At 47.5% G+C, this 18,294-nt stretch overlaps 2 protein-coding genes across 3 annotated transcripts in view; one reads left to right on the forward strand and one right to left on the reverse strand.

The window, feature by feature from the left end:
* Nucleotides 1–17,620, reverse strand: WDR91 (WD repeat domain 91). Of its 2 annotated transcripts, XM_014964148.1 has the most exons (15): nt 17,430–17,620; nt 15,532–15,711; nt 14,269–14,476; nt 13,376–13,458; nt 11,079–11,203; nt 9,330–9,507; nt 8,892–9,050; nt 6,625–6,824; nt 6,046–6,196; nt 4,498–4,592; nt 4,002–4,170; nt 3,169–3,277; nt 2,506–2,618; nt 1,560–1,757; nt 1–659 (listed from the first exon to the last, which is right to left on the reverse strand). In XM_014964148.1, the coding sequence occupies exons 1-15, from the start codon at nt 17,550–17,552 to the stop codon at nt 495–497; spliced, it is 2,256 nt and encodes a 751-aa protein (XP_014819634.1). In that variant the 5' UTR covers nt 17,553–17,620; the 3' UTR covers nt 1–494. The 2 variants fall into 2 exon arrangements, with proteins under 2 accessions (XP_014819634.1, XP_014819632.1); XM_014964146.1 differs by having other exon boundaries at nt 517–1,757; nt 17,430–17,610.
* Nucleotides 17,551–18,294, forward strand: part of STRA8 (stimulated by retinoic acid 8) — a 16,369-nt gene continuing 15,625 nt past the window's right edge. The window contains exon 1 of the mRNA XM_014963295.1: nt 17,551–18,117. Within this exon, the coding sequence (XP_014818781.1) occupies nt 17,551–18,117 (567 nt within the window). The remainder of the gene's footprint in view (nt 18,118–18,294) is intronic.

An 18,294-nucleotide genomic window follows, 5' to 3' on the forward strand; every position in this document is an offset into this window, starting at 1 on the left:
TGCAAGGGAATAGTTTCTTTTATGGGGGAAAAAAAAAATAAATCAAAATGAGAACAAAAGAAAAAAAGCACAACAACACATGCTATACTGAAAGAATACTCTGGTTTTGCACAGGCCTTCCCAGTTTGAGCCATCTTACCACCATGCACTGTGCTGCTTCATGCATACCTCCTCCAGCCTCCCCTTCCTCTGCAGAACCCCCGAGGGGATCCCAGCAGCCTTCTCACCACGTGCTACTCAGGACCCCCTGACGGAGGGAGTCCAGCTGCCACAATGGGTCAGTGGAGACTGACTTAGTGCTGCCACCGATGCGGTCCCATACCGGCATTCTATTGCACAGTGGTTTGGCAAGTGTATGTAACATTTCTCAAGAGGCAAAAGCTACAATGAGAAGAGAGACTGTGGTTTGCCTTTCTCTCCCATGCAGTTTGTTCCTGTGGAGTTAACACTGGTTTTGTGAAGTCTGTTGCTCCTTCCCTTCACTGCTGTCCAGGTTAAGACTTCTGAGCCAGTAAGGTTGTTAATTTAATCTTCCCATCCATGGAGGCAGTGAGACAGGTCCCGCAGTCCATGGCTGTGCTCCAATCCACTGTGACAACAGGGGCTCGGTGTCCTCCCAGGGAAAGGCAGCTCTCCAGAACCTTTTCCTCACCATTTAACTAAAAGAAGGAAAGAATAAGATTTTAAGGAGGCAAGTTTCTGCAGTGGGGTTAGTGTACTCACAGATGAAGCCAAAGCCTACTAGACTCTATATCCCTTTCTGCTTAATTATGTGTAGGGAGATTTTGAGATGTATTAGCACACATAAGGAAACGAATTTCCAAGTCTCACAGCAGAAGCACGTGTTCTCAAGCAGCTCAGCTTCCATAATGGAACAAGGCAAGCTAAAAGCACACACTGATGAAGAGCACATAAGTCTTAAGCTGTAGCTCATGTTAATGTGGGTGCTCTGAATGCTCTAGATGCAAAGTAAAAATTCCATCTAATCTGCCTTGCAATGGCTTATACTAATGGGTATTGGCTCGAGAGAAGGCAGGCAAGGGGCATATGATCAGTAACCACTTGTTCCTGCGGCACAGAAATTCGGGTACTTGAACTATTCAGCCTTCCCCTTCATTTCATTTCATTTCAGTACACAGTAAGAGCAGACAATCAGGCTGGAACTAACATCAGCAAGTTCACAAGGCAGATTAAAGATGAGCATCAGCCAAGAGTCACACATTTTGCATTGCACTGGCAGGCATCAATATAATAAAAAACCCTAAAACTTTATCACAGGTACTTGGGCACTACGGAAAGCTGCTGCAGCTAAGCTTTAAGAACAAGGAACACACATCCTCTGGCTACATATAGAGGGCCAAACACTTACAGAGGGCTCAAACACTTGCTAAACACCACATGCTGCTAAAATGCACACTGTATGAAACTGACCAGCAACTTTCACAGAGCGGGGATGGGTAGATGCTGCTTGAGAACTTCCAGTGGCTGCTGTTGCACCTTGTAACAAGAAGAGCTTGTACGGATGCGTCAGAGTGCTCCCCATCACTTCTCGGACTTACCTTAAAAATTACTCCCCCAGTAGAAGAACACGTCAACATATAGTTGCCCTCAGAGTCAAAAGCAAAAAGCTTTCCTCGTGGGAATTGGACTTGCTTGTAGCCGCTGTACCCAGACAGAACAAAAGGACCTGTAGCTTCGCTGGGAAGATCATACTCCGACACCTTCAAGCCACTTTTGTGAATGTTCCACTGAATAAACTAGAATGACAAAAAGAGATGACAAAAGCTCATCGTTAAATTGACTGGGATGAAAGTGGAGGAGCCATTCATCATTTTTAAGGGAAGTAGCTATTGCTCACAAACAGAAGATGGCATTTTGACATCTTTTATCTAAGTGGCTATATTTATAAAATGCAGGCTGCTAAGTCTGTAAGAGTGCCTACTATCCAGGCAAACATATGTCCTACTTTCCACGAGCACTGCTGCCTACATTTCCTTCCACATTGCATGCAGGATCCTGGTGTGAATTCACTTAACTTTCACCAGCCAAGGACCCACACCTTCAGGCAGTCTCCCCCCCCGAGCCACACGTCTAGGTTGAAGACTGTGGAACTGCACAAACTGAAGCCTTTATTATAAGCAACAGGGAGAGGCTGACAAGGAAATTTATGCAAAGTGGTCAAGAATCTGCTCCCTGGGGAAGATTTCAAATGTGGTGATGATCTCAGAGGCACAGAAAGGTCATCTTCACATGGGTTCCCTAGCAAGGGGATGTCACCAACAGTAGGATTTGTAGACAAGGTCCAAGACAGTTCCACCTGTTAACGCATTTTCCAGCCACCCTCTCTGCAGGGACTGCATGCAGCAGGGTGGTGCTGCACACCTAAGACTACAGATAGCAGCCCACAGATCCTCCAGATTCTGAGGGCATTTTTACTGCTACCCCCACCACATAGGGAAGGGATCTCACTGCCAGCTGACCAGTAGGTGGTCACCCAGAGCCTACCTTGCCATCCTCGCCTATGCTGTAGACTGTGTTCTCATCATAGCTGAACTCAACGGAGTAGACTTCCCCATCGTGTGCCTTCCAGCTCATGGCGCACTCGTGCTGCTGCATATCTGAGGGGAGAATCAGCACTCAACACTCTGTACTCGCACGGAGCTGAGCTGAAGAGAGGGAGGTACTTTACATTCACAGGGTCTCTGTCCCAGCCCTCTAAACCAGCCTGGAGGAGCCCAATCCAATCCCAGCACCCTGTGCTAATTCTCCAGTATGTGGTTTTACACAGCCACAAAGATCTTTGCCTGTAACTAGTCACCTCTTCCTCTGGCTTTACAGGGCTGCTTATACCACGCTCACCGTCAACCACAGGCATTCTCCATCCAAGCCCCACTGCCACCTTTCTTCTTCTCCTCCCCTTGCTATCCTGTCCCTCACAGCTGCTGCTGGCTGTCCTCCACAAATCTGGGACTGCAGCCCCCAGCTCAGCACCCAGGCTGTAAGTTTATATCAATTTGATCCTGAGAGCTACTGTGGTGGAGAGAAAACGCCAGAACACCAAGGTGGAAGGTATGTCCCACAGCTGCCTCCCTGCTGGGAGAAAAATGGTGCTAGAGGCAGCCAGCTGGGGGGAGACAGAGACCACCTCACCGCCCAATTTCAACATACCGAAGAGACGAACGATCCCATCTGCAGCCCCAGTGACCAGCAGGTTGCCGTTGTGGTTGAAGGCTGTGCAGTTAATAGCAATGGGCTCAGGCTCCAGGGAGAACTGCAGCTGGAAGGGAAAGTCCACATTAATACTGAGAAACGGAGCAGGGGGTGCTGCTGAAGAGCTGGTCTCCAGGGGAGGGATGAAGTAATAGCAAGAACTCCTCCTCCAGTTTGGAGCCCTACACCTCTCGTGGCTACAGACTTCAAGGCTGGCAGCTGCATTTTATTGTAACACTAAACCAACAATTCACCTCAGCCAAGCCACAGCTTTTTTGACCATTGCCTCAAGCTGCAAAATCAGCTTCTGGCAGGCATTAGCTTGAGTACGCTGCTTTCTCCTGCATGTCAGGGACAGCATTTCTTAAGGGCAAAGGTGAGGGATAGAACAGAATCTGACCTATCTAAATCAAAACAATGGAGAAGATGACACGAGATGAAACCTCTGAAAGAAACACTTCACTTAAAAACAGGGCAGGGGAAATTGCAGCAAAGAAAACCCTTCAGTATAGCATAACTAGAGAAAGCCTGAGCAAAGCATCATTCAATCCACTTGGAGCATTAAATGTCACAAACTCTGCAAAGCTATTTTGAAGAATCCCTCAAAAAAACAAACGCCCACCCAAACCCTGCAGTTACTTACACTATTCATATTTATCCTGCATGGGATAGAGGGGAAAGGGAGAAAGGAGGGGAAAAAAGAAAGGTATTGAAAAGAAAACATAATTTAGAAACAGAAGACACTCATTCTCAGCAAGCAGACTGAGACAGGAAAGAAACCCAGCAAGTACCTGCTGCTTCATTGTCTTAGTGTCCCACAGCAGCAGCTTCCCAGGAACTTGGTTCATGCTTTTGGCCCCAGAGCTGACCGCTGAGAAGTCCATGTGGGAGATGGGGCTCTGTGCTGCCGCAGAACACACAAAGGAGGCCCCACTTGGGCTGCAGGCAAGTGAGAGGATCCTGAAACACAACAAACAGTCTGAATTGCCTCTCTCCATCAACTGCCTCAAGCACAACACTCAATTACAAGCTTTCCCACTAAGACCCTTCAAGACAGGGTGCACTGTAAAGGAGGACAGGATTCATGTGCTTAGACAAATTTTGAGTGTCTCACATTTAACTGCACAGGTTTATGCTGCTCAGACAAGGGACTGCCCTCTGCATGAAGCCCAGGCAGTCCTGCAGTTGCAGTAGGAACATTGAGACTTCACCTACCTTTTCACAGATAAACACAACAACATTTATATTTATATGTAAGAAAAAAATAAATCAGTATTCCAGAGTTACCTGGGCATGTCTTCATCAATGCTGATTTCACAAAGATTCTTCTTCGCTTCTGTGTCGTAAAGACGAACCGTCCCAACCCCACTGCCAAGCAATAGCTTCAAACCAGCAAGGAGGAGATAAAAGCAGAGTGAGTAAAATGATGCTGTCCAACCACCACCAACACCACCATAGAGTAATTTTTTTTTCTATTTATGCATTCAGATTAAACATCGCTCCATTAGGGTATGTCTTGTCTTTCTGTGGACAGCATGCCGAGTAGGACCACCCCAGATCCATAGAAGTCAGAGTGAAAGCATTGCTTTCCAGTGAGAGAAAGATCTGATAGGCACCAAGGTGGAGTAAAAACCTCTTTCTAGAGTATGTCTCAACATTATAGGATGCAAAACATATGTGCAGTCTCAATATTTAGGCGAGCAAGGAAAGAGTAACACAGAATTAAGAATCTAAGACAAAACCAAGTAGAAGCCACCTTCTTTCATCCAGGGGAGAATTAAATCATTCAGAAGGGCTCACACATTCTCCATCAGTGGCACTACTATTTAAAGTCAAAGTAAAAGCATGAAAGGATGCATTTCAAAGCAAATGAAGCAAGCCAGATCCTTCTCACTTCAGAGCCTGATTTGCTGCTGAATCCCCATATATTTCAGAAAGAAGAATCTTTCTAGCAGCAAGCAGGAAATAAACTCCACAAAGCAGAAGAAACATCAGAATGACTGCATGGACAACTTCCTTTTTAAGAGCAAAACAAGAGAAAGAGACAAGCTGTAGCACCAGCTCTTCCCAGGTGGTATTCTGGGTAAGGAGCAACACATCATCAGTGCCAGAGTGTGAACAATATTCCCTCAGTTGCAGGCCTGCCCTCTCACACAGCCCTGTCTCCTCGCCAAGGGAACGAAACACTAGCAACAGTTCTAGGTCTCGGAAGAATGCATATAATTTAAAACTCCTCTCTGGTAACAGAACTGAAGAAAATGTGCTATAGGAAACTATTATGATATTTAAACAAGCCCCATGCTCCACACCACCAACATCCCAACTCATAAGGCAGCAGAGCAGTACAAAACCAGCTATGGAGCCCCTTTCACACCTGCACAAGCAGAATGCCAACAACACATCCCAGCTCCTCAGCCCTGCTCTGCCTTCTCTGCTTCTGGCTCAGGGTGCGAGTAAAGCTCCACAGCTCCCTGCTGCAGGGTGCTCAGGTGAACCAGCTTGCCCCAACCTGCATTTAAAGTGGCTGCCTGCTCTGCCTGGAGAGGGGCACTTCTCTTAAAGGAGATACTTCTATCCTTCAGCCCAACCCACACTGCAGGTTGGGAACTTCTGTCTCAGTGCAACCAGTGGTGAACTCCTTGTTCAATACACAGAGCATGCTCCCCACTCCAGTTTTCCTTAGATCCTGCAGGCTTCAGATCCCCGTGCCCCACTCAAGCAGAAACAAACTGTTGCTCTGATCTTATCCACAATGCTGCTGTCTAGAAGTTAACGTGCAACACAGCCCCATCTCATCTGCTGTGACTCTCGAGCCTCCACACGCAGACTACTCACCAGCCGATCACGCTTCGTGGCCCATTCCAGAGACAGCAATGGAGATTTGGAAATGGATGAAGCTTTAGTTTGCATTATGGGGTTAAAAGACCAGACTTTGATGACCCCGTCCACATCCAAGCTGGCCACCCTCCGTCCAGAACAATCAACCCTGTATGCAGAAGGAAATCAATTAGATATTTTTCTCCCTAAAGTTTTTAGGTACAAGTATATACACCAGCACATACATAGTTCTGGGCCACACACCAGTTCCTTCTGCAAGAATCACAACTTCCTGTTCAGTCCACAATAACCGGCACAATGAAGCAAACCGAGCTCCACATGCAAAGCATAATGCCCTTAAGCAATACTGTCCTGTTTTCCCAGGGAGTTTCCTCCTGGCTGCCATCCCCCAGTCACAAAAATCTCCATCCATTCTCACTGCACAAGGTACAGGCTATTTTTGGTCACACCAACTTAGCCATCCTGCAACTGAGAGTACATGTGCAGGACAGCACAAATGCTGGGAGAAAAAGGCCAGACACAGCTGGTCATCTACAGAGGCTTCTACGAGAAAGCCCTCCTCTGCCAGTCCATTACCTGCAGTACATGATGGATGAATGGTGCTCCCCATACTCCTCCTGACTCAGGACGATGAAAGGCTGCTCCTGCCGGACCCCTGCAGCCTCTGTGCTGCTAGGAGGCATTTTGGTTGAAGCCTCTACTTGCTCAGCATGCAGCTCTGAGCATGGTTCCGTCTCAGCTGTGTTAATATCTGTTTTCTTCTCAGCACTTTGGCCCTGGAGGAAGAAATCCTGTGTGAAATACAAAGAAGCAGCGGCTCCAGGTGAAGCTCTTCAGCCACCCCAGCCTGCTGGGAGAAAAAACCAAGAAGCTGCACTGAAACAGAAGCATTGTCAGCTCAACACTCCTTCTGCCAGGGACCTTTCTGCAACACACAAGGATAGTGTGGCGCACAATTTCACCATTTAATATGGCCTCCTTGGACGTAGAGTCCCTTGTATCCCACTTCACATGCCCAGCCATACATTTTCCTGTAAGAATTAAAGGAATTACTACTGTTTGGCATACCTCAGCTGATGAGAGAGACCTGTTTTGATGCCATTAGAGCACAGATTCACAAGAAAATCAGCATATTTCAAGAAATTCTTGCATTCAGCAATGTAAGTTAAGTCTGTATAATATGCAGTTCAGTAAACCTGCAGAAAAACTCTTGTTGGATGGTAAACCCCAGTGGATGGATTACCCTCCTCTGCCAGAGGTTTAGTCTGTGCACACTGGGTCGGCCTCTGCAGCCAACTGATGACAATGGCAGAGTCAACACGTGAGTCCAAAAGCTTAAAATCCAACTTGACAGGGCGGACAGAACAAATGGAATTTTTGGAGATGAAGGTATCCGAATGAGACAAGATCTGCACTGCAGCACACAGAAGTGTTTGAAAGCAGCATAGCCCTCCCTTGCCACCAGAAGCTGAACATGAAGCAGATATAGCACGTAAACCAATAAAACATCTGCAAGCGTTCCTTTGCTAAACCATCCTCTGAAGATGAAAGGTCCCCAAAACGCTCTTGGTATTGATGGGTTTGAATCCCTGTTCCCTAACACATCCTTGCCTTATTTATAGTAGCTTTCACATCTTAAGCAATGGGTCAAATACTGCATAATCACATCATCTGAAACCATGACGCTGGACAAGACTGAGAAATAAATCATAGAATGCCCCTCTGTGTTAGTTTACGTAGGGAGATAACAACCAACGAATGACACTCGTGAAAGAAACAGTGCTGTCTTTCAGTTTCTTTTTGCTCACATGCTTTGAGAACAACAGCAAGCTAAGTATTATCAGCTTCCCCTAGAGCACCAGAAGCAGCTCTTACAGAGCCAGGAAAACACTGCCTTAACCTGGAACATCACCAAAAAAGGAAAGTCAAAGGATACTTACTGGGAAACTGGGCTTTGCAATTTTCTGACCAATGTTTAATTAAAATGTTTTAGATGCGCCATGAAGAAAAAAGTTCTCTCGCAGCCTTGAATGGTAAGTGGTGAAGTAACATTTCCTATCTAAAGCAGCGCTCCCAAACACAGAACAGCCACACATACGGGCCTGTAGGCAATAGTCCCTCAGCTCTGCCTCTCCCCCACAGCAGAGTGTCTCACACAGCCAAAATAAACACAGCTGAGATGCTGCCATCGTTCCTGTGCCTGCTATCCTCTGACCACGCGCCTGCTGAGAGCCCGACAATGTACAGGTGAACAGAAGCAGTCCTCTGACCTTCAGCAGTTCAAATCCAGGACATAGTTTTATTATTTCATTAGATTAGAAAACAAGGCAAACCCCCAGGCAAAACTGCAACATACAGTGCAAAAAAAAAATTCCAAAAAACAAACATTATTACAAAGGATGTTTCCATTCCTACCCAGGAAAAAGTTTAATTCTTTTTTATCTGTCCCACAACAGAGCCTGCACAAGCCAGCATTAAGAACCCACAGGAGAGAATTCACTTGGGCAGGATGGAGGAGCCAAGCCCATTGCTACTCAGGGACAGAGATTATAATAAGGTATTTGAATATAACCATTAAGGTGGATGAAACACCCTCCCCAGGACCAGGCTGGTGAAAAGATCACAACAAAAACCAACATTTCTTCCATTTGAAACATCAATACTGATTCCCTTCCAGGAACACAGGAATAAACTGAGAGTGGAAGGAGTTGATTAACTACAGAGATTAACCTTTGATACAGTTAGATCAGAGTAGCAATTCAGACGCTTAACAGGAACACTTGCACAACAAACTACAGAAATACCAGCCCTCTGCTTCCCAGCCCTGCAGTGTTGCCCAGTACCTGGAAGGTTCCTTTTGACAGCAGCTCCTTCCTTTCCTTCCCATGCTCCTGCAGGCGCTTCTGCCGCTGCTGCAGGGAGCTGGACTCGCCTGCTATTAACCCACTGAAGTGGCTCTTCCCGTCCTTGGAGCTCCCTGTTCCTTCTTTCCCCTTGGCACTCTGGAAGGCAGAGGAATGATTTGGCAACGTTACACTCGTGTTAGCTAGGCTGCAGAACAAACAGCAGAAGAGGAGGCAAAGAAACCAAGTATTTGCAAGGGCTCCACAAGCCCCCGGACAACAGCAGCTGTTGTGCTGCACTCAGGCCCAGCATACATTTACAAGGAAGGAAAGGACCTTTTATTTTTTCAGGTGGAAGCAAAAGCTTGGAGCAGTGCTGTGCTGGAAGTTAACTCCTTGGATACTGAGCACCTTTCAACAAACACAGATGAGAATTACCTGGTGATTTGTTGGTTCTTTCTTCCCTAGCAGCATACTGCCAGTCTGCGTTGGAGACGCCCCACTTGGATGGGCTGGTCTGGAAGGGCCTTTTTTACTTTGGGAGAGAAAAGAGGACAGAAAGCCTCCTCGGGACTGAAGAGAATGTGCAGTATTCCTCTGGCTGCAGGTCATATCGCTAATTGAAAGAAAACAAAACAAAATAAAACCCTCAAATAAAACCCACCAAAGAATATGAAAGTGTAGCCAGACAACCTGATCAAAGACCACCCAACAAGCAAGTGCCAGCTGTTCAAACCACTGGAGGACAGATGTTCCTTTCCAAACCAACAGACCATTATGCATTAAAAAAAAAAACATTTTAAAACATTCTGTTAGTGCTTGGAGCAGATCATTATAATTACTGTAACCAAAGCTCACTTCTTAAGAGATGCCACTGAGACAGTGGGCCCAGCTGTTGCTGAATCCCCTGTAGGGCCACCTCAAACTCCTCCTACTCCATCTGATTAGTGTAGAAAGACCCTAAGAGATAGGCAGAGGAATTCAGACTTCCAAAGTACCTATTCAGCTGGGATCCCCAATTCAAGACATAAAACAGACCTACTTCAAGAGGCATTCAGTACCCAGCATTTCACTGAAAACCCTGAGATACTCAGAGAGTCATGTTCAGCAATTTTAAAGCACAGGCCCTCAATATCTCAAAAACTGGACCCAAAGAAAACAAGAAAGTTTAGGTCAATTTCTACGATTAAACGCACCTCCCTTCTCAGCCCACAATGCCAAAAGCAGCAGCTGCTTCCCAGAATGTAACTGTCTGACCTCGCTCCCCTGCAGCCTCCTCTGAGAGCAGAGTAGTGTGCAGGGGAAGGGGAACACAATCACCTTCACTGAATCTGAATCTATCCTCTGTCCTAAGAAAGAACCTTTCTACCAAATCCAGGCTTTGGGTTGAACGGAGACTAGAAAATGCACCCAGAACTGGCCCTCCTGTCTAAATAGAAGTGAAAGAAGCACATGAGAAAGTCAAAGCCCCAGCAGTTATTAATACCTTGTGGCTAAGCTACATTTGCTTTCATATCCTTTTAAAGCAAGGGGAGGGAAAATAAATCTCAGTAATACAATGAATTCAAACACACAGACTTGATTTGCATGATTGTGTACTGGGGGAAAAAATGAGAGTTTAAATAAAAATTGAACAAGGTGTATCATTGTGTACGTTGCCCAATTTCTGCAGATATGAATACAATAGCTGTAGCCATAAAACACACTTTAACTGCAGCAAGTTTATGGGGAATTCTGTGCATAACTGAGCCTCGAAGAAGAGAAACTCCCTTTCCCTTGACTTCACAAAAGCAAGAAATATCTCTGCATAACCCTTTGGGTCATGCAGTAACAGTGTCTACAAAATAACACAGGGCACTACAGAAACTAGGAGTCAAGAGACAATCCACTTCATTTGAGCAATACTGCAGAGTACTGCCCTGCTACCAGTGCCCTGGTGGCCCAGAACATCACTTCCATGAGTGCATAGGCTCTCACTGATTGGCAAGAATCTCTCCCCCAAATGGCAGGAGAAATGCCCATCATGAATTCCCCCATTAAGCCTACTTAGGTCACCAGAATTTCTGCCTGGATGTCTTCCTGCATTGATTCCCAGGGCAGGGAAGAAGGAAGTGACCCTGAAAGAGCCTCCCTAACCCAATAAAAACAGCAGAGCCTGTCCCCGGCTCCTCCTCTGCAGGCACTCACAGCTCAGAGTCCCCTAGTCGATCCATGTTGGCCACATATGCAGGCAACTTGTGATGCACAACTGCTTGTTCCACCTCCAGTTCCTCTTTCTTCAAGCGGGAGGATTCAGCCTGCAAAGCAAACAGCTACAAGGAGAGAAGAGAGCCGAGTAAACAGAGGGTCACCCAGATTCACCTCCTTCCCACTTGCTGAAGCTGTTTATTCCTTTTATTTCAACAGCCCGAGAAGGGCGGGGAGGGAAGAAAGCCGCTCTGGCTGGCTGAGCACCACATTAGTCCAAGTAGTCAAAACAATCAGTGCTTTACACACAGGGAAACCGGAGCCTACTTCAAACCCTCCAGCTCCTCTGCTTGGGCTGTTGCTGTAGGAACATTAATGGTGCTGGGAAGTGAGAGCTGGCCAGGGCAGAGGGATCAATCACTCCGTGCAGGCAGTTCAAGGCCAGGGTAATGCATGTGACTGACAGCAGCAACATACGGGTTGCCCAGCCTAGAAGGTAATCTTCTTCCCACAGCCCAGGGTTTGGTGAGCTGGCAGGATGTACTTAGGTCAACGCCATCAGGTCACCCTGAAATCCATCTCCACACCCTGCCCAGCTCCCTCCCAAGCACTACAGCGAGATTTATCTCCATGTTATGGAGAAAGAGACATTTTTTCTTTTTTTTCTTCTCTTCCCTGAGGGGAACTTCAGGATGCAGCTTTCTGTGACGGATGTGGTTTATGCCTGTGACTCTTGTTCATCTGAGGAGTTCCTCAGGCTTTTTTGTTTCCGTACATTTGTTTTTCAGAAGTAATTCTTTTTCCTTTTATCATAGTATTTAAGGAAAGAAATTACAAGAAAAAATGAGCTTTTTGAAATCCAGCTTGCTATTCATGTATTTGCATTGTTTGAGCAGGGAAATCAGAATCACTACTTCATTTGAACTACTATTGAATTCAATATTTATTCAGGCCATTTTTTATTTAAATCTGTATTCTATAGGTAGCTGCTTCCTTTGCTGACCTGAGCAGTTCTCCAAAAAAAGGAAGATCTAGTCTTTACCTCTGCCTATTTGCCAGAGAATGCTTATGCAGCCTGTAAGTGATATCAATCAACATATTACAAACAAAAACCAGTTTTAATTTGACTAAAAGTACAGAATACAAAATTTGAGGAGAGAAAAAAAGCTCTATTTCAAAACTTTAACCTGCTGTCCCTATTTACTGACCATCTTTGCAGAACTCTCCTGTCAACATTTGTCTGATCCACTGACTCCATACAGTCCACTGTGACAAACATCACTTTCCTTTTGCAAAAAAAAAAGCCTCCTTTTTGAAATCAGTTATTCTATTTTTCTTCAACATTTTTAGGACAAATGAACAGCATTGATCAGCTACCAAAACAGTTGAAAGAGGAAGCAAAATATATAATAGAATTTTTGTAACAGGAGGTAAAACACAAAATTTACTTTACTGTTCATATAGAGAGAGCTTTTACTTGGGATGTTTGAGGAAGTGAAACTAAAGTCCTGCTTATGCGAACAAGGCTTCCCACTTGTACATGAACATCCACATGCGATCTGTAGTACTAAAACTCCTATTAGAGAGATTCAGGAAATCCACAGATTATACTTGGAAAGGACCAACCTGTGTTAGATGTTCTTACACCCTTTCTCTAAGCATCTGCTGATGATACTGTAAAAAACAAGAGATGGAGCTGAGCAGCATTTTGTCTGAACTGGTCAGCCCTTCTTACCATTTACTGTAAGGTCTAAAACTGTGAAACAGACATTCACAACATTTCCATTAGTTGATCTAAATTGCTTTAAGTGCATTTCAACCATGATGGAGTAGCAATTTTAGAAGAAACAGTTTCTGCCTCTTTGCCAGAAGTTACTGCCTGCTTCTATTGCTCCATCAGCTAAAATCTGGAAATGACCAAATACTATTCACAAGTTTCCATTCCAAGTAGTTAGCCATATATGCCCTTAACCTGCCACTAGTTTCAGCTTGTCTTGTCTTTGCAGTGTAGCAGGAAGGGAGTTTGCCCAGTATCCAGCCACCTGTCAGACAGCACAAGACAGTCACCTCCAGTGGCAGGACAGTAATACCTTCAACAGACATTTCACAATATGATCACAACCCTAAGTTTGCTGGAGACAGTTGAAAGATAAACCAAAATAACAAAGGACTTACACAAAAATCTGCCCTGGAATAATTGCACTGAACAGTTACAACTTTCTTGAATGGATGGAACCAGTTTTACAAAACTCACAGCCTCAGACTGTCAGCGACTAAAGAGCGACCTCAGTTCTGACCTTATGCCGCAACGATTCATTTTCTTCTTGTATGAGACTGCTCCTGAGACATTCAGCTTCGAAGTTCAAAATGACTGGAACTGGTGAGGGATGTTAAAGAAAACCAAGGCAAGAACTCCCGTGCACCTGCCTTAATTCTAAAATCCAGCACTTCGTACTGGCCATATGCCTGTAGGACAGGCAAAGAAGCATGTTCAAGGCCAGAAGACTAGTAACAGCTTGGTTACCTAAGCCAACTTTGTGCTTTACTGTTGAACAAACTATTTCACATAGGCTCTGCAAGGATTTTTAGATTCTTCCTTTTTACACATCAGAAGTGGAAGACAAGCCAGGTTATGTTGCTGCATCAGCTTACACTGAAGAAACAGCTGAAGATGAGCCATGTTCCAGCTGCAGTAGGAACCTGCCCATCAGCAAACTAACAAGGTCAGAACTCGGCAGCACGGCACAAAAGCTGTTATTTCTGCCAACATTGAACTGCCCTGTTATAGCGCGCTGTCACTAGACCCAGAGAAGGGTCTAACAGGAGATGCTACATCGGTCGTGGACTATCACCCGAGGTTGCCTGCCTGTTTTGTACCATGCCAAGCAAATTGGAAAAGAGTTTCAGAACAAGACACGCACAAAATTTCTAGTCACTGGCATAGGGATGAGTTCAGCATTAGCAGCAACCCACAACTGTTTGTGCCCAGGGAATATAACGTATCATTAGATAATTGAACAATAACTATTCCAACATCCTCTGGTAAACACCAGCTTCCTATTAAGTCTTGGCTCCAAACAACCACCTGAAAGCAGCGAGTTCTGTAATGCTATATTTTTGGCACCACTCTTAACAGTAAGCGTAACACCAGGGTGAGGGAGATTTAACCATTAGTTGCCAAAAAGGATATGCATGCACTGAAATAAGACACTCAGAAAGTTGTGCAGAGACACGATAAAGGTATCTGCCCACTGGCGTGTGAAATAGGTGGCGAAGGTGGGGTTGGAGTCCGGGGCAGGGAGGAAGGGCAGGACAAACCAATCCTTCCACTCTGCCTGGTTCTGGAGCTCGGAGGCCTGCTTGAGGAAAAACTCCTGCGCCTTGTCATTGCGGCCAGTCTGAAACACAGCAAGAAAAACAGGGTTCACACTTCCATTCATGCCACTGCATGGGTTCTAGGAATATTTGCTTTTGTTATGAATGCACTAACAACTACTTTCACCACCCAACAGAGCTGTTGGAGGTAACAGATTCACAGAGGAACAAAAGAATCATAAATGCACTAGGCGAAGCTCACAAATGCACTTAATCCAACCTTCTTTCTAATCACCACAGCCTTCTTTAAAGGCTGAGGCAAATCAAACTTACCACTTACACTGATTTCCAGCTAAAGCAGTGCAGTTTGTGCACTGATATAAGCTGTGTTTTCATATACAGGACCAAAGTACACTTCAAATTACTGAAGACTACAGCAGATGTAGCCTGAAAAGGTTTCCTTCTCATACATTATTCAGGGAGGACCCTGTGCCTCGGGGTAAGCACAGGGAAAAATAAAAAGTCATGCCTCGGGGTAAGCACAGGGAAAAATAAAACATGAAAAAATGCACTTTCAGAAATGTGCATTAGATTTTGACTCCTCCACCAACCTCCATCATTTAAGATTTTCAGTCAGGGAATCAAGAAGGAAACATTGCTTCTAAATGGTAAGAAAGAAAACATGAATTCCTGACAGGTATTTGTCTATTCTGTTTGCCAAAGCCCACCCTATGGAGTATATTCCACTGACTTTCCTAGGGTTTCAACAAGATAGTCTCTGCTCCATTTTAAGCTCGTTATTTTCTGTTCCATTCAAAGCAAACAAAAAACATTCACTGATTTTCTCTCCCACATCACTTTGTACAGATCTGAAGCCCACTTCTCCCCTCTTTTAGAAACTAAAGCTCAACTCCACCAACTTCAAGTCATTCCCTCCTGCCTGAGCTTCCCTACCCTGCTTACAAGCTTGTCATGTGAGTCCACATCAGCCTCCTTGCTACACTCCTGATACGTGACACATGAATTGCTCATTCTTTACCCACCAGGCCCGGCAAGAGGCTCATGAGGGTATTTCATTGCTCCGGTTTTCAGAGACCAGGATCCTTTTTAAAACAGAAGCTTAAAAATCAAACTGCACCTGAACGGTATGGACGAGGTAGTATCGGAATAAGCTGGTTTTCAGCTTGTTCACCGTTGGCCGGTACACGTCCTCCAAACGGCTGAAGAGGCGTCGGTCCAGATAACTCCAGTAATCCCGCAGGGCGGCCAGGTCGTAGCTCTGAACGAACTGCTGCAGCTGGTCCACTATCTTATCCACCTAAAGAGGGCAAAACAGGGATGACTGCAGTCACGTGAAGGCTTTTCCGGCACAAGAGACTTTCTTTAACTTAACGCTGAGAAGCTTTAGCTGCACAAATACTACTACAATCCAGCTCTTAGGCGTTAGGTATTTTCCTAATCTGGGAAACGCTCTGCATTTTCTATCGGCACTCTTCAACTCTGCAGGACCTTTCCAATAAAAAAAAGAAAGAAACAGAGAAAGAACAGAGCCAACAGAGTCGGGGAAAAAAGATCACATTTTGCTAAACACAGCTGGTGGGGGGTTTTTGCAAGTAAGCAAAACTTCCCTCTTCTTTTGCAAGTCAGTTGATAATAAAGAAACAGGAACAATGTGATTAAATGGTGAAAACTCAAGTGAAGCACCTGGAAAATAGTATTATTGTTAGAGTAAAAGGAAGAAATGCATTTAGCCAACAGAAAGAGGAAGAAAGATCCGTTGTACTACAATCTTAAGTACCTTTATTTTTAATAACACCATCTGCTAACAAGGCAGGTACAGAAATATGCAACAATATTTTTTTTTCACATTATGCCTCTTTGAAAATAATTTCTGCAATATGAATAAGGCAAACCGGGGGTGTGAGAATAGGGGTTTTTTTAGTTCAGTTATTTCTGTTGGCCAAGAGAGGCATCAGGGGAGGGAAAAAAATCCACACCCTATACAAAATTCCACTACCAAAGTTGATAACATGTAGTTTGCTCCCCCCTCATCAGTTAACAGTCTTAGAACATCATCCAGCCTCTAATGTGGCTTCTAGAGGGAACAGATGTCCGTGATTCCAGCCGTCGCTTCCTAATTTTGCGTTGGACAGTATTATCCCAGCTAAATCAACTGTTTTCTCATCTCTAAACATTAGCAAAGTGCTGCTGCTTTAAAAACAACAGCAACATGTTTTACGGATCATAAAGGTTGCACTGATGGCTGAAGAAAAATCCGACTGACCAAACCCACTCCATTCGGTGCCCAGCACCGCTGCTAGAGGGACACGCAGCTCGCACAAAGCACTGAAACTCCTGTTTTCGAGGCTGGCAAGTCCCGCACCCGTTTCCCCGCATGTAGCAAGGTGCTCGGGACACCCAGCGCAAGAACAGAGCTGGGAACCCGCCGGATAAACGTCTTCCGACCGACAAGAGATGCAGGCGAAGAGGCGTCCCCCTGCCCCTCTCCTCCGTCCCTCTCGGCAGGGAGCCGAGAACCCGCCGGGGGTTTTACAGGTCGGACGTCGGGTCCGGAGCCGGCGGTTTTGGGAGACGGGCCGAGCCGGGAAGGGCGGCCGGGAATGCGGGAACGGGGACGGAACCCGTCGCCGCTGCCCTGCGCTGCCGCCGCCTGGGAGCGGGGCGGGAGGAGAGCCTGCCACCGGATAGACACCCGCATCCCCCCGCACCGCCCAGGGGCTGCGCGTACGCAAAGGGGGATGCCGGGGGGTCCCGCCTGCGCAGCCGGCCGGGCCCCGGCGCCCAGCCCAGCCCGGGCGGGTCGGGGGCGGCCGCCCCAGGGGCGAGCTGCTTCCCCGGGAACCCGGGGGAGCTCCGGGAGCTGCCCCGCCACCGCCCGGCCCGCTCCCCTCGCCCAGCCCCGGGAGGGGGGGCGCGGAGGGGCGCCCGCGGCCTGCCCAGGGACCGCGTCCTCTCCGGGGGGCACCGGCGCCCAGCGCCCCACCGGGAAGCAGGGGGGACACGGCGGCCGCTCACCCGGAAGCCCTTCTCCCGGTCCGCTTTGATCTCCGCATCCAGTTGCTTCAGAGCGGCGGTAAAGCCACGGAAGAGCAGATACTCCCGCACCAGCTCATCCGTCCGCTCCGCCGCCGCCGCCATGGGGGCCCCGCGGCGCCGCCAGCTCCGCCCGCCCACGGGCGGGGGCGCCCGACCCCGAGCGAAGCGGCCCGGCCCAAAGCCTGGAGAACTACAACTCCCAGTGTGCCTTGCCGCGCCCGCCCAGCGCAAGGAACGCCGGGACTCGCAGTCCCCCGCCGCTGCACATGCGCACCCCGCCGCGAGTTTTCCCGCCTCTTCCTTGCCCCCTCCTCCTTACCTCCCCGCCGGCGCGCACGGCCCGCATTTTTCCCGCCTTCCGATTGGCCGCCGCCGGGTGCCGGCTGCATCCCCATTGGCCCTCCGCCACGTGCGGCTCATGTTGCTGGGCGAGGGGCGCGGCAGCCATGGGAGGGGGCCCGGGCAGGCGGGACGGGACGAGACGGGGCGGGGCGGGGCGGGACCGAGCGAGACCGGATCGAACCGGACCGGGCGGGGTGGGCTCGGCTCGATCGGTCGATCCGCGGAGGCGTCCGGTGTGGGCCTCCACGGACTGGCCTTTCCTCTCCCGGCTGCGGAAGAAACAGTAGGGGCAAGCGTCCTTCCCTCTGGGCTGTACTTGCCGTCGGTAACGGGGCGGGGGGCGTCGGTTCCGTCCCCGTGAAGGGCTTCCCCAGGCCTCGGACTCTTGTCAGGCCGGCGGAGTGGCTGCCAGGGGCCCAGATGGGTGCGGATCTGGGCCCCTCACGCACGTGTGTGTGTGGTGTCGCGTCCTGCTCCCGTGTCACTGTTAATTGGGAAAAAA

Source organism: Calidris pugnax, unplaced genomic scaffold (genome assembly GCF_001431845.1).
Source record: "Calidris pugnax isolate Ruff unplaced genomic scaffold, ASM143184v1 scaffold44, whole genome shotgun sequence".
Taxonomy (NCBI): Eukaryota; Metazoa; Chordata; class Aves; order Charadriiformes; family Scolopacidae; genus Calidris; species Calidris pugnax.

What these genes read in the sequence shown, in the direction of transcription:
- WDR91 (XM_014964146.1), bottom strand. Translation starts at nt 17,552, where the DNA reads ATGGCGGCGGCGGCGGAGCGGACGGATGAGCTGGTGCGGGAGTATCTG. An exon ending in ACCTCGTCCATACCGTTCAG is followed by an intron (nt 14,477 to 15,531) that starts GTGCAGTTTGAT and finishes GCTGTGTTTCAG; the next exon opens with ACTGGCCGCAATGACAAGGC. An exon ending in TCATCCATCATGTACTGCAG is followed by an intron (nt 6,197 to 6,624) that starts GTAATGGACTGG and finishes TTCTGCATACAG; the next exon opens with GGTTGATTGTTCTGGACGGA.